Source organism: Salmo trutta, chromosome 8 (genome assembly GCF_901001165.1).
Source record: "Salmo trutta chromosome 8, fSalTru1.1, whole genome shotgun sequence".
NCBI lineage: Eukaryota > Metazoa > Chordata > Actinopteri > Salmoniformes > Salmonidae > Salmo > Salmo trutta.
In genome coordinates, this window is record NC_042964.1 from 21,369,030 (window position 1) to 21,385,892 (window position 16,863).

Consider the following 16,863-nt stretch of genomic DNA (forward strand, 5'->3'; position numbering starts at 1 on the left):
CTATACTAGGCTGAAAGGAAGTTTGACCAAATTAGGTTGTATGGAAAAGTTGACGATGACAATATCCATTTACTGTAAGAAAACACTCATGCCATCTGGTGGATAAAATATAGCTTTTTATAAAGCACAATGCAAAGATAATGTAAAAGTACAGGCCATTTGTCACGGCTTTCAAAAGGAGAGGACCAAAGTGCAGCGTGCGTGTAGTTCTACATTTTATTTAATCTGTGAAACTTTGCAATACATAAATAAACTGAATTGACAAAACAAAAACCGTGACACAGAGGAGAAACAAACACTACTCAAAAATAATCACCCACCAATCCCAGGAAGAAAAACCCCTACTTAAGTATGATCTCCAATTAGAGACAACGAGGACCATCTGCCTCCATTTGGAGATCATCCCAAACAAACCAACATAGAAATACAAAAACTAGAACCTAAGAACATAGAAATAGAAAACATAGAAAAACAAAAAACACCCCCTGTCACGCCCTGACCTACTCTACCTGTCACAATGTCCACAGAAGGTGGCGCCACTCCCCGGTCGGGCGGCGCTCGGCGGTCGTCGTCGCCGGCCTACTAGCTGCCACCGATCCATGTTTCATGTGTCTGTTAGTTATGTCTGTTTTGTGCGCACCTGTGTCTTGTTTGTAATTAGTGGGAGGGTATTTAGTTTGTCAGTTTCTTGTGTGGGGTTGTGCGGGATTGTTTCGTGTTACGTTTATGGATTTAGGGCTGGAGTATTTTCTCATGGGTTTGATTACACGACGCTGATATTAGGCATTAGGGTTGCCGGGCTGCGTCCCGTGTATTTTGAGTTTTGGAGCTGTTCTACCTCCTGCTTATGTTTTGCACCCTGCCTATTGTTGTACTCTGTAACGCCCTGGCCATAGAGAGGGGTTTTTGTTCTTTATTTTGGTTAGGCCAGGGTGTTACATTGGGTGGGCGTTCTATGTTCATTTTTCTATGTTTTTGTATTTCTTTGTTTTGGGCCGTGTGTGGCTCCCAATCAGGCACAGCTGTAGTTCGTTGTTGCTGATTGGGAGTCACACATAAGTAGCCTGGTTTTCCTTTGGGTTTTTGTGGGTGATTGTTTCTGTTTAGAGTTTTTCCTGACAGGACTGTTTGGCTGTCGTTTTTGTTTATTTTTGTAAAGTGTTCTCTTTTCATTAAAATTCTAATGATGAACACATCCTCCGCTGCACCTTGGTCTAATTCTGACGACGGCCGTTACATACTCACTCTGGACTTCATTAAATATTTTTCTACGGACCTTTTTGTCTCCTGCGCCTGACTCACCCGTTTCCTGCTCCTTGAAAGACGTGACACTACCATAGAAAATAACATCTTACTATGGTCAGGACGTGACACCATTAGAAGAAACCATGAATAATACTATTTTGGAAATTCATGTACAAATATGTCATTCTATCATCTGAATGACAGACATAAAAAAGATCTGAATGACAGACAACAAAACAATAAAACTCAATACACAATACAAAGCATATACAATTGCTGTAGCTGCAGATAAGATCCATCATCATTACACCATATAATTCAACAAAGCTGTTACAGTGAAACACAATTAAATCATGCTAAATACAATATATCTGTTGGTAAATAAAATTTAAAAAAAATCCTTAATGTACAAGGTGTTCTTGTGTGTGTGTGTGTGTTCGTGCTTCTGTGTGTGTTTTTGTGTTTGAGTCTGTTTGTGTGTGTGTGTGTGTGTGTTTGTGCGTGTGTGAGTGTGTTGGTGTGTTTGTGCATGTGCGTTGAGCATGCATAATCCATGTTCCCGGGTTCCTTCTGCTCCTCTGAAGATGTGTCCCTCCATCCCTCCATCCTTCCATCCCTAAATCCCTCCATTCCTCCACCCTTCCATTCCTCCACCCTGGCATCCTTCCATCCCTCATCCATCCCTCCATCCCTCGATCCATCCATCATTCCATCCCTCCATCCCTCAAGGACCTGCAACATATTACTACACAACGTTGTTTAGGACATGCAGTCAAACAAACTCTAAGAATTAAACAAAGAGACATACTTTAAATAGATACATTATACTTTGATATCAGAGAAATAGTTCCATATTAGTATCATATTAAGTATCAATAGCACATGGCTATTAGTCTAACCTGGGGCTGTACCTGGCTTCACTTCAGAATAGACTGAATCTGCCTCAGGTGGGGTTGATGTTTCTGTAAGGGATGAGGATAAAACATCAGCATAATATAACAGTTATATACAGAGTATTATGCAGCTAGTCAATGTGGGGTCAGATATGTGAGGGTATGATAGGGGGAATACGGAAGGAGGGATGTCCAGTCTTACCTTTCTTCTTCTTGGCTTTGACCTTCTGTTTAAGCTCAACCTCAACATAGGTCACATCAACATGTCCAGTTACTGCTGAAAATTAACATTTCCAGTCAACGAATGAAGGAATTAACTTATTCCATATTCATCGTAATTCCAAAATCCCACAATTAGATTTCACTGATTGCCGACCAGTACAATGGGTCTTACATGTGGCCTTCCCTGGCTTGACCTCGGCGGCAGGTAGCCTAGTGGTTAGAGTATTGGGCCAGTAACAGAACATCAAATCCCTGAGATGATAAGGTTAAAATCTGTTGATCTGTCCCTGAACAAGGCAGTTAACCCACTGTTCCCTGGTAGGCTGTCATTGTAAGTAAGAACTTCTACTTAACTGGCTTGCCTAGTTAAATTAAATAACAAAAACTCAGAATAGATTAGATTTTCTTTCGAATCAGCTGGCATTTTGGAGGAGGAGGAGGAGGACTTTTTTTTGTTTTCTCCCCAATTTCGTGATATCCAATACGTAGATACAGTTTTGTCCCATCACTCCGGTACGGACTCGGGAGAGGCGAAGGTTGAGAGTCGTGCCTCTGAAACACGGTATGGTATTGTACCTTACCCCAAAATCAAACTATAGTTTTGTTTTATAATTGATCTCACTGTCTGCAATTTGGGAGGAGGTAAGGGCACTCGGAGGAGGTGAAGGCACTCGGAGTGTGGTGTCAGGAAAACAACCTCTCAACGTCAACAAAACAAAGGAGATGATCGTGGACTTCAGGAAACAGCAGAGGGAGCACCTCCCTATCCACATTGACGGGACAGCAGTGGAGAAGGTGGAAAGTTTTAAGTTCATCGGCATACACATCACGGACAAACTGAAATGGTCCACCCACACAGACAGTGTGGTGAAGAAGGCCCAACAGTGCCTCTTCAACCTCAGGAGGTGGACGAAATTTGGCTTGTCACCTAAAACCCTAACAAACTTTTACAGATGTACAATTGAGAACATCCTGTTGGGCTGTATCACCGCCTGGTACGGCAACTGCACCGCCCACAACCGCAGGGCTCTCCAGACGGTGGTGCGGTCTGCACAACACATCACCGGGGGCAAAGTTCCTGCCCTCCAGGACACCTACAGCACCTGATGTCACAGGAAGGCCCAAAAGATCATCAAGGACAACAACTGCCCGAGCCACTGCCTGTTCACCCCGTTACCATCCAGAAGGCGAGGTCAGTACAGGTGCATCAAAGCTGGGACCGAGAGACTGAAAAAAGGCCATCAGACTGTTAAACAGCCATCACTAACACAGAGAGGCTGCTGCCGACATACAGACTTGAAATCATTGGCCACTCTAACAAATGGATCACCTGCCAATTTATTAATGCCACTTTAATAATGTTTACTTATCTTGCATTACTCATCCCATATGTATATACTGTATTTTATGCCATCTATTGCATCTTGCCAATGCCGCTCGGTCATTGTTCATCCATATATTTATATGTACATATTCTTATTCCATCCCTTTACTTACATTTGTGTGTATAAGGTAGTTCTTGTGTAATTGTTAGATTACTTGTTGAAAATTTGATTTGATCTCATCCCTTCTGTCTTTTTCTCACTATTCTGTCTCTTTCTCTTTCAATCCCATAAGAACAGACTTACCTAACACGGTCAATTGTATAGCATTACTTGTCTGGGAGTGTTTTAAGCCATTTTTTTTCTGAAGACCTTCACAGGTATATAGACCATTCTTTGCAGGACTGATTCTGTACTCAGGCTCTGTATTCGTGTAGACCGACTTCCCACTGTTATAAAAAACATACTCAATCTCTTCTCCCCCCTGTATGTCACAACTGAGAGTGACAGTCTCTTCTCTGAATATCTGGGGCCAGTTGGATTGGATGGCCAGAACAGGTAACTCTGCACAGACACACCACAGAAAATAAACATTATCACACACCTTAGAATGTAAAATAATGTTGATCAGCATTCATCACAACATGACCATATCATAAGTTGTCATTTCTGAACAAACAGTATGCATTCTGAACTGTCTGACTTACCAACATCTAGTCATCAGAATACATATACAGTGATGTCTACACACACACACACACACACACACACACACACACACACACACACACACACACACACACACACACACGCACACACACACACACAAATTACTCACCTTTCACAGTGATAGAGACAGGATCACTGATGATTGATGATATGGATCTGGACTGGATCTCTCCCTGACACCAGTAGAGACCCTGGTCAGACTCAGCAGCTCTACTGATGGTGAAGGTGGCTCCTGTTGTAGTGTGTCTGTCAGACAAGGTCACTACTTTCTTAGTGTTGTCTTTGTACCATGTATACCTCCACCCACTGTCAGACCCCACTGAACACGTCAGAGTTACTGTCTCTCCAGTGTATGCAGGGTTATGATTTACGGTCAGTGTAGTTTCAGGAAGAGCTAAGAAAACAGAGAGCAGAATATCATAACATCTGGATACATGCTTGGTCATTTGAAATTATTTAGCTGTTGCAGTTAAGTTTTGATAAAAGATGATTTAAGGGATATGTTGATTCTATTCACTTTCAATTTACAGATACTGTATATATGTAATTCAATTAAGCCTCAATGGATCAGAATTCAGAAAGTCCAGATAGGGATTGAAGATTAATAGTGAGCTCACCAGTGATGCTGATGTGGGGAGATGAGCTGAGATATGAATATTGGGGCCGTCCTGTCCTTGTCCTCACACAATGGTACTGTCCAGCCTGGTCAGAGAGAGAGATGGTGGTGGTTTTACTGGTCTGACCGGACAGCCATTCTTTATTTATTAACCTGTTTAGGATAGGGGGCAGTATTTTCACGGCTGGATAAAAAACGTACCCGATTTAATCTGGTTATTACTCCTGCCCAGAAACTAGAATATGCATATAATTATTTTATTTGGATAGAAAACACCCTAAAATTTCTAAAACTGTTTGAATGGTGTCTGTGAATATAACAGAACTCATATGGCAGGCAAAAAAAGTTCTGTATCTATAATTCTTAAAATAATTGTTATGCTTTTTGTGAACGTTTATCGTGAGTAATTTAGTAAATTCACCGGAAGTTTGCGGGGGGTATGCTAGTTCTGAACGTCACATGCTAATGTAAAAAGCTGTTTTTGGATATAAATATGAACTTGATTGAACAAAACATGCATGTATTGTATAACATAATGTCCTAGGTGTGTCATCTGATGAAGATCATCAAAGGTTAGTGCTGCATTTAGCTGTCTTCTGGGTTTTTGTGACATTATATGCTAGCTTGAAAAATGGGTGTCTGATTATTTCTGGCTGGGTACTCTGCTGACATAATCTAATGTTTTGCTTTCGTTGTAAAGCCTTTTTGAAATCGGACAGTGTGGTTAGATTAACGAGAGTCTTGTCTTTAAAATGGTGTAAAATAGTCATATGTTTGAGAAATTGAAGTAATAGCATTTCTAAGGTATTTGAATAACGCGCCACAGGATTCCACTGGCTGTTACGTAGGTGGGACGATTTCGTCCCGCCGGCCCTAGAGAAGTTAAAGGTGTTATTACGTGTTCCACTAAGGCAGTTATTTATCTTATAACTTGTCCTTGTGGTAAAAATTATGTGGGTAAAACAAAGCGTGAATTAAAAGTACGTATCTCAGAGCATCGAAGCACCATTAGGTGCAAAAACTTGACTTACCCAGTTGCGGCCCACTTTTTGGAAGCAAACCATTCGATTTCGTCTCTGCGTTATATTGGCATCGAACATGTCACCCTCCCGAGGAGAGGGGGTGACCTTGATAATTTATTGTTAAAACGAGAGGCTGCCTGGATCTTTAATTTAAAGACCCTTGCTCCCTTCGGTCTCAACATAGACTTTGATCTGAAGCCATTCTTGTGATTATTGTGATTTTGCCATTGTAATTGTTTGTTAGATACATTTTAGACTACAAATGCTATGATCGTATGCTATCCATTTGTTTGTCTTTTGTATGTTCTTTGTATGCCATTTTTGAAATATTTGAGTTAACCAATGATATTAGGCCACACTTGGCCATGATTACAAACACCTGTGTGTCTTCTGACACTATATAAATGACTCATCTCGCAGTGTTTGTGATGATACCCTGATGAAGACAGCTTTGCTGTCGAAACGTTGGTTATTAGGTTATTACATTTTTGCATCTGAGCTCTTAGAGTGTGCGGCTTTCCCTTATTTTCTAGTTTTCTACTCCGCTAGCCAGCACCTCGCCTTTATAGGTGTGCGTTTCTTTTTTCTAGATCGATTCCAGGCTGTATCACAACAGGCCGTTATTGGGAGTCCCATTGGGCGGCGCACAATTGGCCCAGCGTCGTCCGGATTATGGTTTGGTCGGGGTAGGCCGTCATTGTAAATGAGAATTTGTTTGCAACTGACTTGCCTAGTTAAATAAAAAAATGGATTCCTGTCTCTCAGGCTCATGCTATAGCCTGATTAAAAGCTGCATTGACCAACATCTCCATTTCTCTGTAGTCGGTAAACACAGTGTAACCAAACAACGTTGTCATCTGTTGCCACATTTATTATGCATATGTGACATACTTCATATTCTATGGTTGAAACATTTTCTCTTCCAATAAAGGAAATAGTTAGCTAGCAATATTCAAAATACAGATAAATACATTAATCATACACTGCTACTCCTACTGCTCTCTCCTCGTCTGACCACGTGTTCTCGCATACCCCGAGAGCATCTGGTCAGCGGGGTGGTGGCACTGGAATCCTCATCTCTCCTAAGTGGACATTCTCTCTTTCTCCCCTGACCCATCTGTCTATCTCCTCCTTTGAATTCCATGCTGTCACAGTCACTTAAGCCCATTCAAGCTTAACATCCTTATCATTTATCGCCCTCCAGGTTCCCTTGGAGAGTTCATCAATGAGTTTGACGCCTTGATAAGTTCCTTTCCTGAGGATGGCTCACCCCTCACAATTCTGGGTGACTTTAACCTCTCTACGTCTACCTTTGACTCATTTCTCTCTGCCTCCTTCTTTCCACTCCTCTCCTCTTTTGACCTCACCCTCTCACCGTCCCCCCTACTCACAAGGCAGGCAATACGCTTGACCTCATCTTTACTAGATGCTGTTCTTCTACTAATCTCACTGCAACTCCCCTCCAAGTCTCCGACCACTACCTTGTATCCTTTTCCCTCTCGCTCTCCTCCAACACTACTCACTCTGCCCCTACTCAGATGGTATTGCGCCATCTCAACCTTCGCTCTCTCTCCTGCTACTCTCTCCTCTTCCATCCTATCATCTTTTCCCTCTGCTCAATCCTTCTCCAACCAATCTCCTGATTCTGCCTCCTCAACCCTCCTCTCCTCCCTTTCTGCATCCTTTGACTCTCTATGTCCCCTATCCTCCCAGCCGACTCGGTCCTCCCCTCCTGCTCCGTGGCTTGACGACTCATTGCGAGCTCACAGAACAGGGCTCCGGGCAGCCGAGCGGAAATGGAGGAAAACTAGCCTCCCTGCGGACCTGGCATCTTTTCACTCCCTAATCTCCACATTTTCTTCCTCTGTTTCTGCTGCTAAAGCCACTTTCTACCACTCTAAATTCCAAGCATCTGCCTCTAACCCTAGGAAGCTCTTTGCCACCTTCTCCCTCCAGGAATCCTGAATCCTCCTCCCCCTCCCCCCTCCTCCCTCTCTGCGGATGACTTCGTCAACCATTTTGAAAAGAAGGTTGACGACATCCGATCCTCGTTTGTTAAGTCAAACGACACCGCTGGTCCTGCTCACATTGCCCTACCCTATGCCTTGACCTCTTTTGCCCCTCTCTCTCCAGATGAAATCTTGCGACTTGTGACGGCCGGCCACCCAACAACCTGCCCGCTTGACCCTATCCCCTCCTCTCTTCCCCAGACCATTTCCGGAGACCTTCTCCCTTACCTCACCTCGCTCATCAACTCATCCTTGACCGCTGGCTACGTCCCTTCCGTCTTCAAGAAAGCGAGAGTTGCACCCTTTCTCAAAAAACTACACTCGATCCCTCCGATGTCAACAACTACAGACCAGTATCCCTTCTTTCTTTTCTCTCCAAAACCCTTGAGCGTGCCGTCCTTGGCCAGCTCTCTTGCTATCTCTCTCAGAATGACCTTCTTGATCCAAATCAGTCAGGTTTCAAGACTGGTCATTCAACTGAGACTGCTCTTCTCTGTGTCACGGAGGCTCTCCGCACTGCTAAAGCTAACTCTCTCTCCTCTGCTCTCATCCTTCTAGACCTATCTGCTGCCTTTGATACTGTGAACCATCAGATCCTCCTCGCCACCCTCTCCGAGTTGGGCATCTCCGGCACGGCTCACTCTTGGATTGTGTCCTACCTGACAGGTCGCTCCTACCAGGTGGCGTGGCGAGAATCCCTCTCCGCACCACGTGCTCTCACCACTGGTGTCCCCCAGGGCTCAGTTCTAGGCCCTCTCCTATTCTCGCTATACACCAAGTCACTTGGCTCTGTCATATCCTCACATGGTCGCTCCTATCATTGCTACGCAGATGACACACAATTAATCTTCTCCTTTCCCCCTGTGGATGACGGCTCACCACCTCAAGCTGAACCTCAGCAAGACGGAGCTGCTCTTCCTCTCGGGGAAGGACTGCCCATTCCATGATCTCGCCATCATGGTTGACAACTCCATTGTGTCCTCCTCCCAGAGTGCTAAGAGCCTTGGCGTGACCCTGGACAACACCCTGTCGTTCTCCGCTAACATCAAGGCGGTGACCCGATCCTGTAGGTTCATGCTCTACAACATTCCCAGAGTACAACCCTGCCTTACACAGGAAGCAGCTCATGTCCTAATCCAGGCACTTGTCATCTCCCGTCTGGATTACTGCAACTCGCTGTTGGCGGGGATCCCTGCCTGTGCCATTAAATCCCTACAATTCATCCAGAACGCCGCAGCCCGTCTGGTGTTCAACCTTCCCAAGTTCTCTCACGTCACCCCGCTCCTCTGCACACTCCACTGGCTTCCAGTTGAAGCTCGCATCTGCTACAAGACCATGGTGCTTGCCTACGGAGCTGTGAGGGGAACGGCACCTCCGTACCTTCAGGCTCTGATCAGTCCCTACACCCAAAGAAGGGCACTGCGTTCATCCACCTCTGGCCTGCTCGCCTCCCTACCTCTGCGGAAGCACAGTTCCCGCTCAGCCCAGTCAAAACTGTTCGCTGCTCTGGCACCCCAATGGTGGAACAAGCTCCCTCACGACGCCAGGACAGCGGAGTCAATCAGTTCCTGCAGTTCCTACAGTTCCTGCAGCTGTGACACGAATGGGGCTTTGACAGAATTAGAAAGGTACAGATGCTTAAAGCGAAACAGAAAAAAATAGCATCTATTGTCATGTTCATCTCTACACAACTTCCTCTTACTGTGAAAGGAATTAACACATCAACACTGTGGTCTTTCTTTGGGAGGAAGAGAAAACTATAGTATGTGAATAATAACATATTTGTGCAAAAAGTGAAGTCAATATTGCATTTACCATACCTGGTCATGTTTACATTTTCAGTCCAATCTTTAATGTCACTAGGAGAGGTGTCAAAGGTTTGACGTCATGGCATGTTTATCATTTGGTTTATTTTGTAGCTATTTGGAGGTCAACTGCATGTAGATGTTCTTGAGTTACAGTCTGTCAACTGTTCAAAGTAATAACCCAGGAATGTAGTGATCACACAGTGATAGATTGAATGTGAAAGAGAAATGAATAAGTGAACTACAGAAAATGTATGCTGCAAGAACAATGTCATTCTTCTCTCTGAAATGGACATAACTTTTCATGTGTACTCATCGGCCCAGCAACTAGGTTTTCACAGGTTTTTGCATATGATTACAACCATTTCTCTATTTAGCTCTCTCTGATCAGCATCACACAGCGCCTTCCTTGACAAACCCACACTGCTAAATATAAAGAGAGCAAACCATGACCACTAAACTATGACAAACAAGAGACCTAATGTTAAGTTCCTCAGCCTTTAATTTCATACACTGTGCACTGGAAAAAGTCAAACTTAACCAATTACTTAATTAGTGTTATTATGCAAGTTGAGTGGACTTTAAAAGGACGAGAATTTGAGCCAATGCGTTAGTGTCTTTAGTAAGCAAACTGCTTGAAGTCAGTTGTATTTGAACAAACTTGTTGAGTAAAATTACAAATGAATGTTTGCTCAAAACAACTCAAAACCATGCCAATCATTATCATTATCATTATTCCAGCATGATCTCTTGCAGGTTGATTTTCAGAATGGTTTGTTTCAATACCTGTGAATTTGCATGTACTTTAGAAAAAATGTATATTATCTATGCTTGTGTAGGATTAATCAACCAATCAAACTAATCCAATCTGTTAGTAGTTTGACTTATTTCACACATTACTGTTATGGCTGTTCCAGTTAATATGATTTAGGCAGTCTCAGTAGTCAATCTTCCCTATCCCAAAAGTCATTCTGAATGCAGGTTGCGTGTGATTAAACGTTCCAATTGTTGGATATCCTAACTCTGTCTGGATTCCAATAGGAAATAAACCACTTTGCAAGCCAACATAATGTGACTTGCAGGCTTGATGTGGCTTGTAAACCAGGAGTTTCAGACCACTGTGTTAGGGTGTAACTAGGCCCTCAAAGGCTTTAAGATATATGTAATGTGTGTCATAATGACTTTAATTTTAAAGACAACATATTCACTTAGGTGCTCACTTGGTGAAGGCTAGAGTACTCAAAACCAGTCAATACAACAATCATGTCTCTGTCGCAAACAAATACAGTCATGAGTGTTAATTATAATTCACTCTAAAAGCAAGGCACTCAACGTATGCAAAAAGGTAGATTTTTTTTTATTCTGTGAACGGCATATTTTTTGGAATTAATTGAATTCCATCTGGTTATTGGGACAGACATGAATGCCATTTTGGACATGCGGACAAATCAAATAAGAACAACTACAATCCACATGTAACAAAGGCTCTCCATCATATACTCTCTGATTACAACCTCATCAATGCCTGGCGAGCACATAATCCTGATGCAAAATAGTACACTTTCTATTCACAGGCATAAATCAACCTCACTAATCAATGTCATACTATTATCTACAACTTTTTTCTTTAATCAAGAAAGATACATAGTAGTTTGTCTGATCACAACACCTACTACTGCCAGTGACACATTTCAGAATCTCCTAATTGTAAGTAGGCCTTCAAAGATAGGCATAAGGCCTTATGATATACTGTATATATGAGAATTAATAAAGGGAGAAGATTACAATCATGAAAAAGAAAGCAAATAGAGCAGGTCGTGATGAAAATAACAGCAACATCTAGGCCTATCTACAGAATGTACACATGTAAGATGCAGAGGATACAGAGGGTTTTATATCTATGGAAGGCCCAGCTCATGACCACATCCTGTTCAGCTCACAGTACTTTCTGGTAGGGAGAGGAGGGTGCCTTCTGGGTGTCAAAATGTGATCTTGTCATACAGAGTCTGCGGCTACATGTGACAGATAATCAAGAAGAAACTGTTTCAGCATCAAGAAAAGTAGTGACTATTCTCAAAGTAGACTACATAGTCTTCCATTCAATCACAGACATTTTACCATTATGACCATTTATATCTTACCTTGTTCAATCTTGGGATAACTAGATCATTGACAGTTTCATAGATGGATATTGGGTTTACATGACTGTTTGATCTTGTCTGGAATCAAAATACAGCCCATTACAACACAGTTCATACAGCTTTAACACATTCAGATATATAATAATGGCAATGCATACTTACATCTCTACTTCTTGTGTTGTCCATAACATCAGCATATATTGTGTTGTCAGTTAGATCTTCTGTGTTTTATAAGAACAAAATATCAACCAATCAGAAACATTTTATACAGGATATCAACAAACATACCCAGGAATTAATGAGGGGTCTCACACTTTTTCTAATTTCTAGCAAATCCCCCAAAAAATCATATCAGCTGAAGAATACTAGAACCACCTGAGATGTCATTTTAAGTATAGCTGAGGCCCCTAAGCTGTACATACCTGTGTTACTTCGGCCCCTGCAGTAGCACACTGCTACAGCTACAGTGAGGATCAGCACCATAGTGCCTCCCACTGTTACTCCGATGTAGATGGTAAACCACACCAGTCCTGTCACATATTGTACAACACACATGATTAGACTATACAATATGATAAAGACTAAATGGCTCTATATCATATACATCCAATGTGAGCACATGCATTACATATTATATTTGACAACATTATCGTATAAGCACACTGAAAGTGTATGGAAGGGATTATTATGATATCTAGGTACCTGGGGTGGTTGTGTCATTACTACACTTTACTGTCATAGAGGCAGTTTTCCAACTGACTAGGTTGGAGGCGTTGCACTTTACACTGATGTTTCTCTCTGCTGGTGAGAGAGAGAAGTAAATCTGCTGGGCGTCCCCGTAGATCTCATTGTCTCTCTCCCAGGTGTAGGTAATGTTCTGGTAGCAGGACACGTTGCACACCAGCCATACCGTACAGGAGTGGTTGGCCAATAGCTTGATGTCTGTCTGGATCGCCACCTTGGATATAGGCTCTAACCAACCAGGAGAGAGACAGAGACTCGTAATGAGTCTTCTAAATTAACCCTACCATAGCCATACCACCAGGAGAAAGATGACTTGAAAATGTGCTGGATATTTAACAAAGCATGGTGAGTAAGGTCAGTATAAAACCACAATACCTGTGTTATAGTTTAAAGATCATCAGGGTTATGGATATAAATAAGAATGATATCAAAATAGGATGCAAAAATGGTGATAACAGCCTACCGTGGACCTTCAGAGTGATGGTCTTACTGCCAATCTGACCTTTGTCCTCTTCGCCTGTCAGTAGAAAATCCCCTGAGTCTTGCAGTGTCAGTTCTCTGACTGTTAAACTGAAGTTTTTGGTGTTCATCTTTAGTCTCCCCTCAAACTGGGATCCAGGTGAATATACAACTTCTGAGTTGAATTCTGCAATATCCTTTCCCATATACTTCCACTCCAAGGATTTGAAATGTCCCCTCTCTAAGCCTGCCAGCAGCTCCACGGAGTCCCCCACTCTCTTGTTGATGATCAGAGAAACACCTACACCTGAAACACACAAATACCCACATTATTCTGACATCAATCAATGGTTGCACACTATATTACAATGATCTTATTACTGTGTAATTATTCATATAAGTACGATGTAGCAAGTGATGTAATTACTCATTGTTACACTCTAATACTTGTTACAGTGTGCCTACGTGAATAATTACACAATAATACACTACAATGCAAAGTCCTACCTAATCAATAATAGATTATAATGGATTGGATTTATTTTGCGCATTTCCAGATTTAATTGATGCTGTACGTGGAACTTTGCATATTTTCACTTTATAGCTATATGTATCTGAGTGTGTGGGTCCTTTTTCACTTCATTAAAGTCCCCTCCTCCCCCACATTCAGTAGAACAGGATGAGATGACAGGAAAAGAGAAGTGGGGTGGATCTGATAAACCCTCCTCAGCACATAAGTACAACTCCCACTGTGTATAATGTTTAATTATTCACCAGAAATGCATCATATACTGCATTGGCAACATTATAATTACATATCAGTCTGAAGTAATGTTTTATAAACCCTTACACCAAAAAATGTCAGTCATGAATTAAGAAAGAAATACAGTTACAGTTCATTGATGTATTAAAGACGTAACTGCAGTTATCCTAGTCTGGCAATGTATCATATTATGTAATAGAAACAGTAATTTGATACAGTCCCATATCGCATTAAGTTTAATGAATGACAGCCATTAGGCACAGGGTCTTAAGATCTGTTGTATTCTAGAAGTACTGCAACAGCTGCTGACCCAACCACACCATTGGCACTCATTCAAAACTGCAGAATACATTTACGTCATTTAACAGACGCTCTCATCCAGAGCGACTTAGAGAGTGCATACATTTCACACATTTTTTTCCCGTACTGGTCCCCCGTGGGAATCGAACCCACAACCCTGGTGTTGCAAACACCATGCTCTACCAACTGAGCCACACATACATCATGATATGTTCCTGAATATAGGTATTATGTGGGTGTTATCAAACAGTAATAAAGCAAACGTTTTGAGATATCCAACCAATCACTGATGACTAGGCATTCTTACAGGCAACACACACCACGTAAAAACCAACAAGGAAGTTAGAGAAAGCTGACGGTTTTCCTTACTTTATCATGCAAGCAAGCACATGCAATAGATCCTGTTTGGGGATGATTCTTCCCTCTTCGTTTCACATTAGAATAAGGAGACTGTTGAAAAGACCCTAAGCAGCCAACTGACTAAAGTCAGTAAGTGTTTATCCATTTAGGCAAGACAGAACTTATCCTGTTTGGTTCCAAACACAAAGTGAAAAACTCTCCAACTTCTCGGTCAAGTTTAATATTGTAGCGGTGAAGGAAAAATGCTCTGTTAGATACATTGGGATGTGAACTGGACCAACACATGACATGCGAACTTGTGGCTCTGAAGGCCATTAGGAATGTTCACTCCAGGACAAAGTTCCTGGATAGAGAGACTATGATGACCCTGGCAACATCTCTGATACAGGGCCACTATGACTATGCTTGTATCTCATGATTCAGTGGCTTAACAAAAAATCTGAAGGACAAACTTCCAGCGGCCCAAAACAAACTAAAGTGCCAGTTTCCAGACGATCTGGTGGTGGTGCAGATAAAACTGTTGATAGTTTTTGAAGTGATACATGACCTTTCCCCCAGTTACCTGTCTGGTTATTTTAATTTCATTAGAGACTCTCATAGCCATCACACCAGAGCCAGTGTTGCCAATATGAGACCGCTGCTCTATAGGAGCATGGCTGGAAAAAGCTCTTTCCTTATCGCTGGTGCAGAGGAATGGAATGGTGTACCAAATCATATAAAATCTATCAATACACTAGGGAGTTTTAAGATAAATCTTAAGAAATGGTTTATGTGCAAAATGATTTAAAACTGCGCAAGTATAATTGTTTCAATGAACGTTACTTGGTAATCTATTTTTTTCCTTTTACGGTTTCCTCCCTATTGATGAGATGTATTTTGTTTTCATGTTATCTTGTGTACACTGTATTTTTGTTTTATTATATATTCAAGAGGACCACAATGGGGATACGTTTTTAAACTTGTTTGTGTCATCCTCATTGATGGTTCTACTGTGTTTAAAATGTTCAAATTAATAAAAATAGTTACAGAACTTACCATAGTGGAGGTTGGAGAGAAGAAGAAGTAGTATTCCCTGTTTTGAGAAGCAGGACATCTCTTTAAGGTGATGACTATTTCCTCTGGCTGTATGTCCTTGTCTTTCACTGTCACTGATGGCAAGCAGTTGACTATCCAAAACACACAGAGAAGATAGAGCAGAGACTTCCTTTTGATGAGGGCTGCTGTTCTATAAAATAATTCCTGTATGTTAGCTGAAAAAGAAGTCACATTCTACCCCTTCACTCAGGTTGAGAGTTAGAAAATGAGGCGTGTTTGTGTTTGGGGTCTGTCACTGTGTTGATCAGTCTGATGGTGGTGGTTTTGGAGCGAGTTTCCTAGCTGCTGCTGGTTGTGTGGTAAATGGTCATGGTGTTTCACGGATACCAGTGACTTTGTTATTTTGTGAGTAGACCACTCAATGTTGCAGAGAAAGAGAAAGGAGGGAGATAGACAGCTTGGGGGAAGAGAGAGTGAGACAGAGAGTGAGATTGAGACAGAGACAGAGAGAGAAAGAAAGAAAGAGAGAGGGGGAGAGAGAGAGAGGGTTCGAGAGAGCGAGAGAGAGCAAAAATGTTATAACACTGTCCGTGCAGTTTTATCTTGGCTTCATATGCCTGCAGAAGTGTTTGCATGACTTCTTCTGCATGCTCATATGTCAGTGTGACTGAGGGACATGAAACACCTGCCAACTTTTTCGGAAGGTAATGGGTCCCAGGTTACTGATAGAGGCCCCCCTTCTATGTTTCAGGTAACATCTCTTGGTGATGCCACTTCCTGTGACTGTTTCTCAGGAGCAGTGACAATGACCTGGCTGCCGGCTGTCTGCCTGACCACATAGACATAAACACATGGTCCCGCGTGGCTCAGTTGGTAGAGCATTGTGTTTGCAATGCCAGGGTTGTGGGTTTGATTCCCACGGGGGGCCAGTACAAAATAAAAAAAAAGTATCTATTCAGTACTGTAAGACACTCTGGATAAGAGTGTCTGCTAAATGACTAAAATGTAAATGTAACACATAGACACAGAAACCCCCTAACTGGAACAAGTGACCTTCCAGACCATGTGGGACACTGAAAATAGCAGTCAGAGTAATACACCACTAATTCCATTAATCGTTATGACCTGTCTGTAGGATGAGGAAGCAATATGGGAGAACTGGCAGTCATTTGTATGTATGTTACTAGCTCCTCAGAAC

General features: G+C 42.2%; 1 protein-coding gene across 1 annotated transcript; it reads right to left on the reverse strand.

Annotated features, from left to right (window-relative positions):
• Positions 1-11,199: 11,199 nt before the first annotated feature.
• LOC115198463 (natural killer cell receptor 2B4-like) lies at positions 11,200-16,144 on the reverse strand. The gene is made up of 7 exons (XM_029760424.1): positions 15,666-16,144; positions 13,212-13,514; positions 12,707-12,976; positions 12,427-12,534; positions 12,167-12,225; positions 12,005-12,082; positions 11,200-11,875 (listed from the first exon to the last, which is right to left on the reverse strand). The coding sequence occupies exons 1-7, from the start codon at positions 15,721-15,723 to the stop codon at positions 11,843-11,845; spliced, it is 909 nt and encodes a 302-aa protein (XP_029616284.1). The 5' UTR covers positions 15,724-16,144; the 3' UTR covers positions 11,200-11,842.
• Positions 16,145-16,863: the final 719 nt, after the last annotated feature.

Excerpts from the sequence above, each read along its gene's own strand:
- LOC115198463 (XM_029760424.1), bottom strand. The coding sequence starts at position 15,723 with ATGTCCTGCTTCTCAAAACAGGGAATACTACTTCTTCTTCTCTCCAAC. Across the intron at positions 13,515-15,665 it reads TCTCTCCAACCTCCACTATG|GTGTAGGTGTTTCTCTGATC; the intron begins GTAAGTTCTGTA and ends TGTGTGTTTCAG. Across the intron at positions 11,876-12,004 it reads TTATCCCAAGATTGAACAAG|CCGCAGACTCTGTATGACAA; the intron begins GTAAGATATAAA and ends TGTCACATGTAG.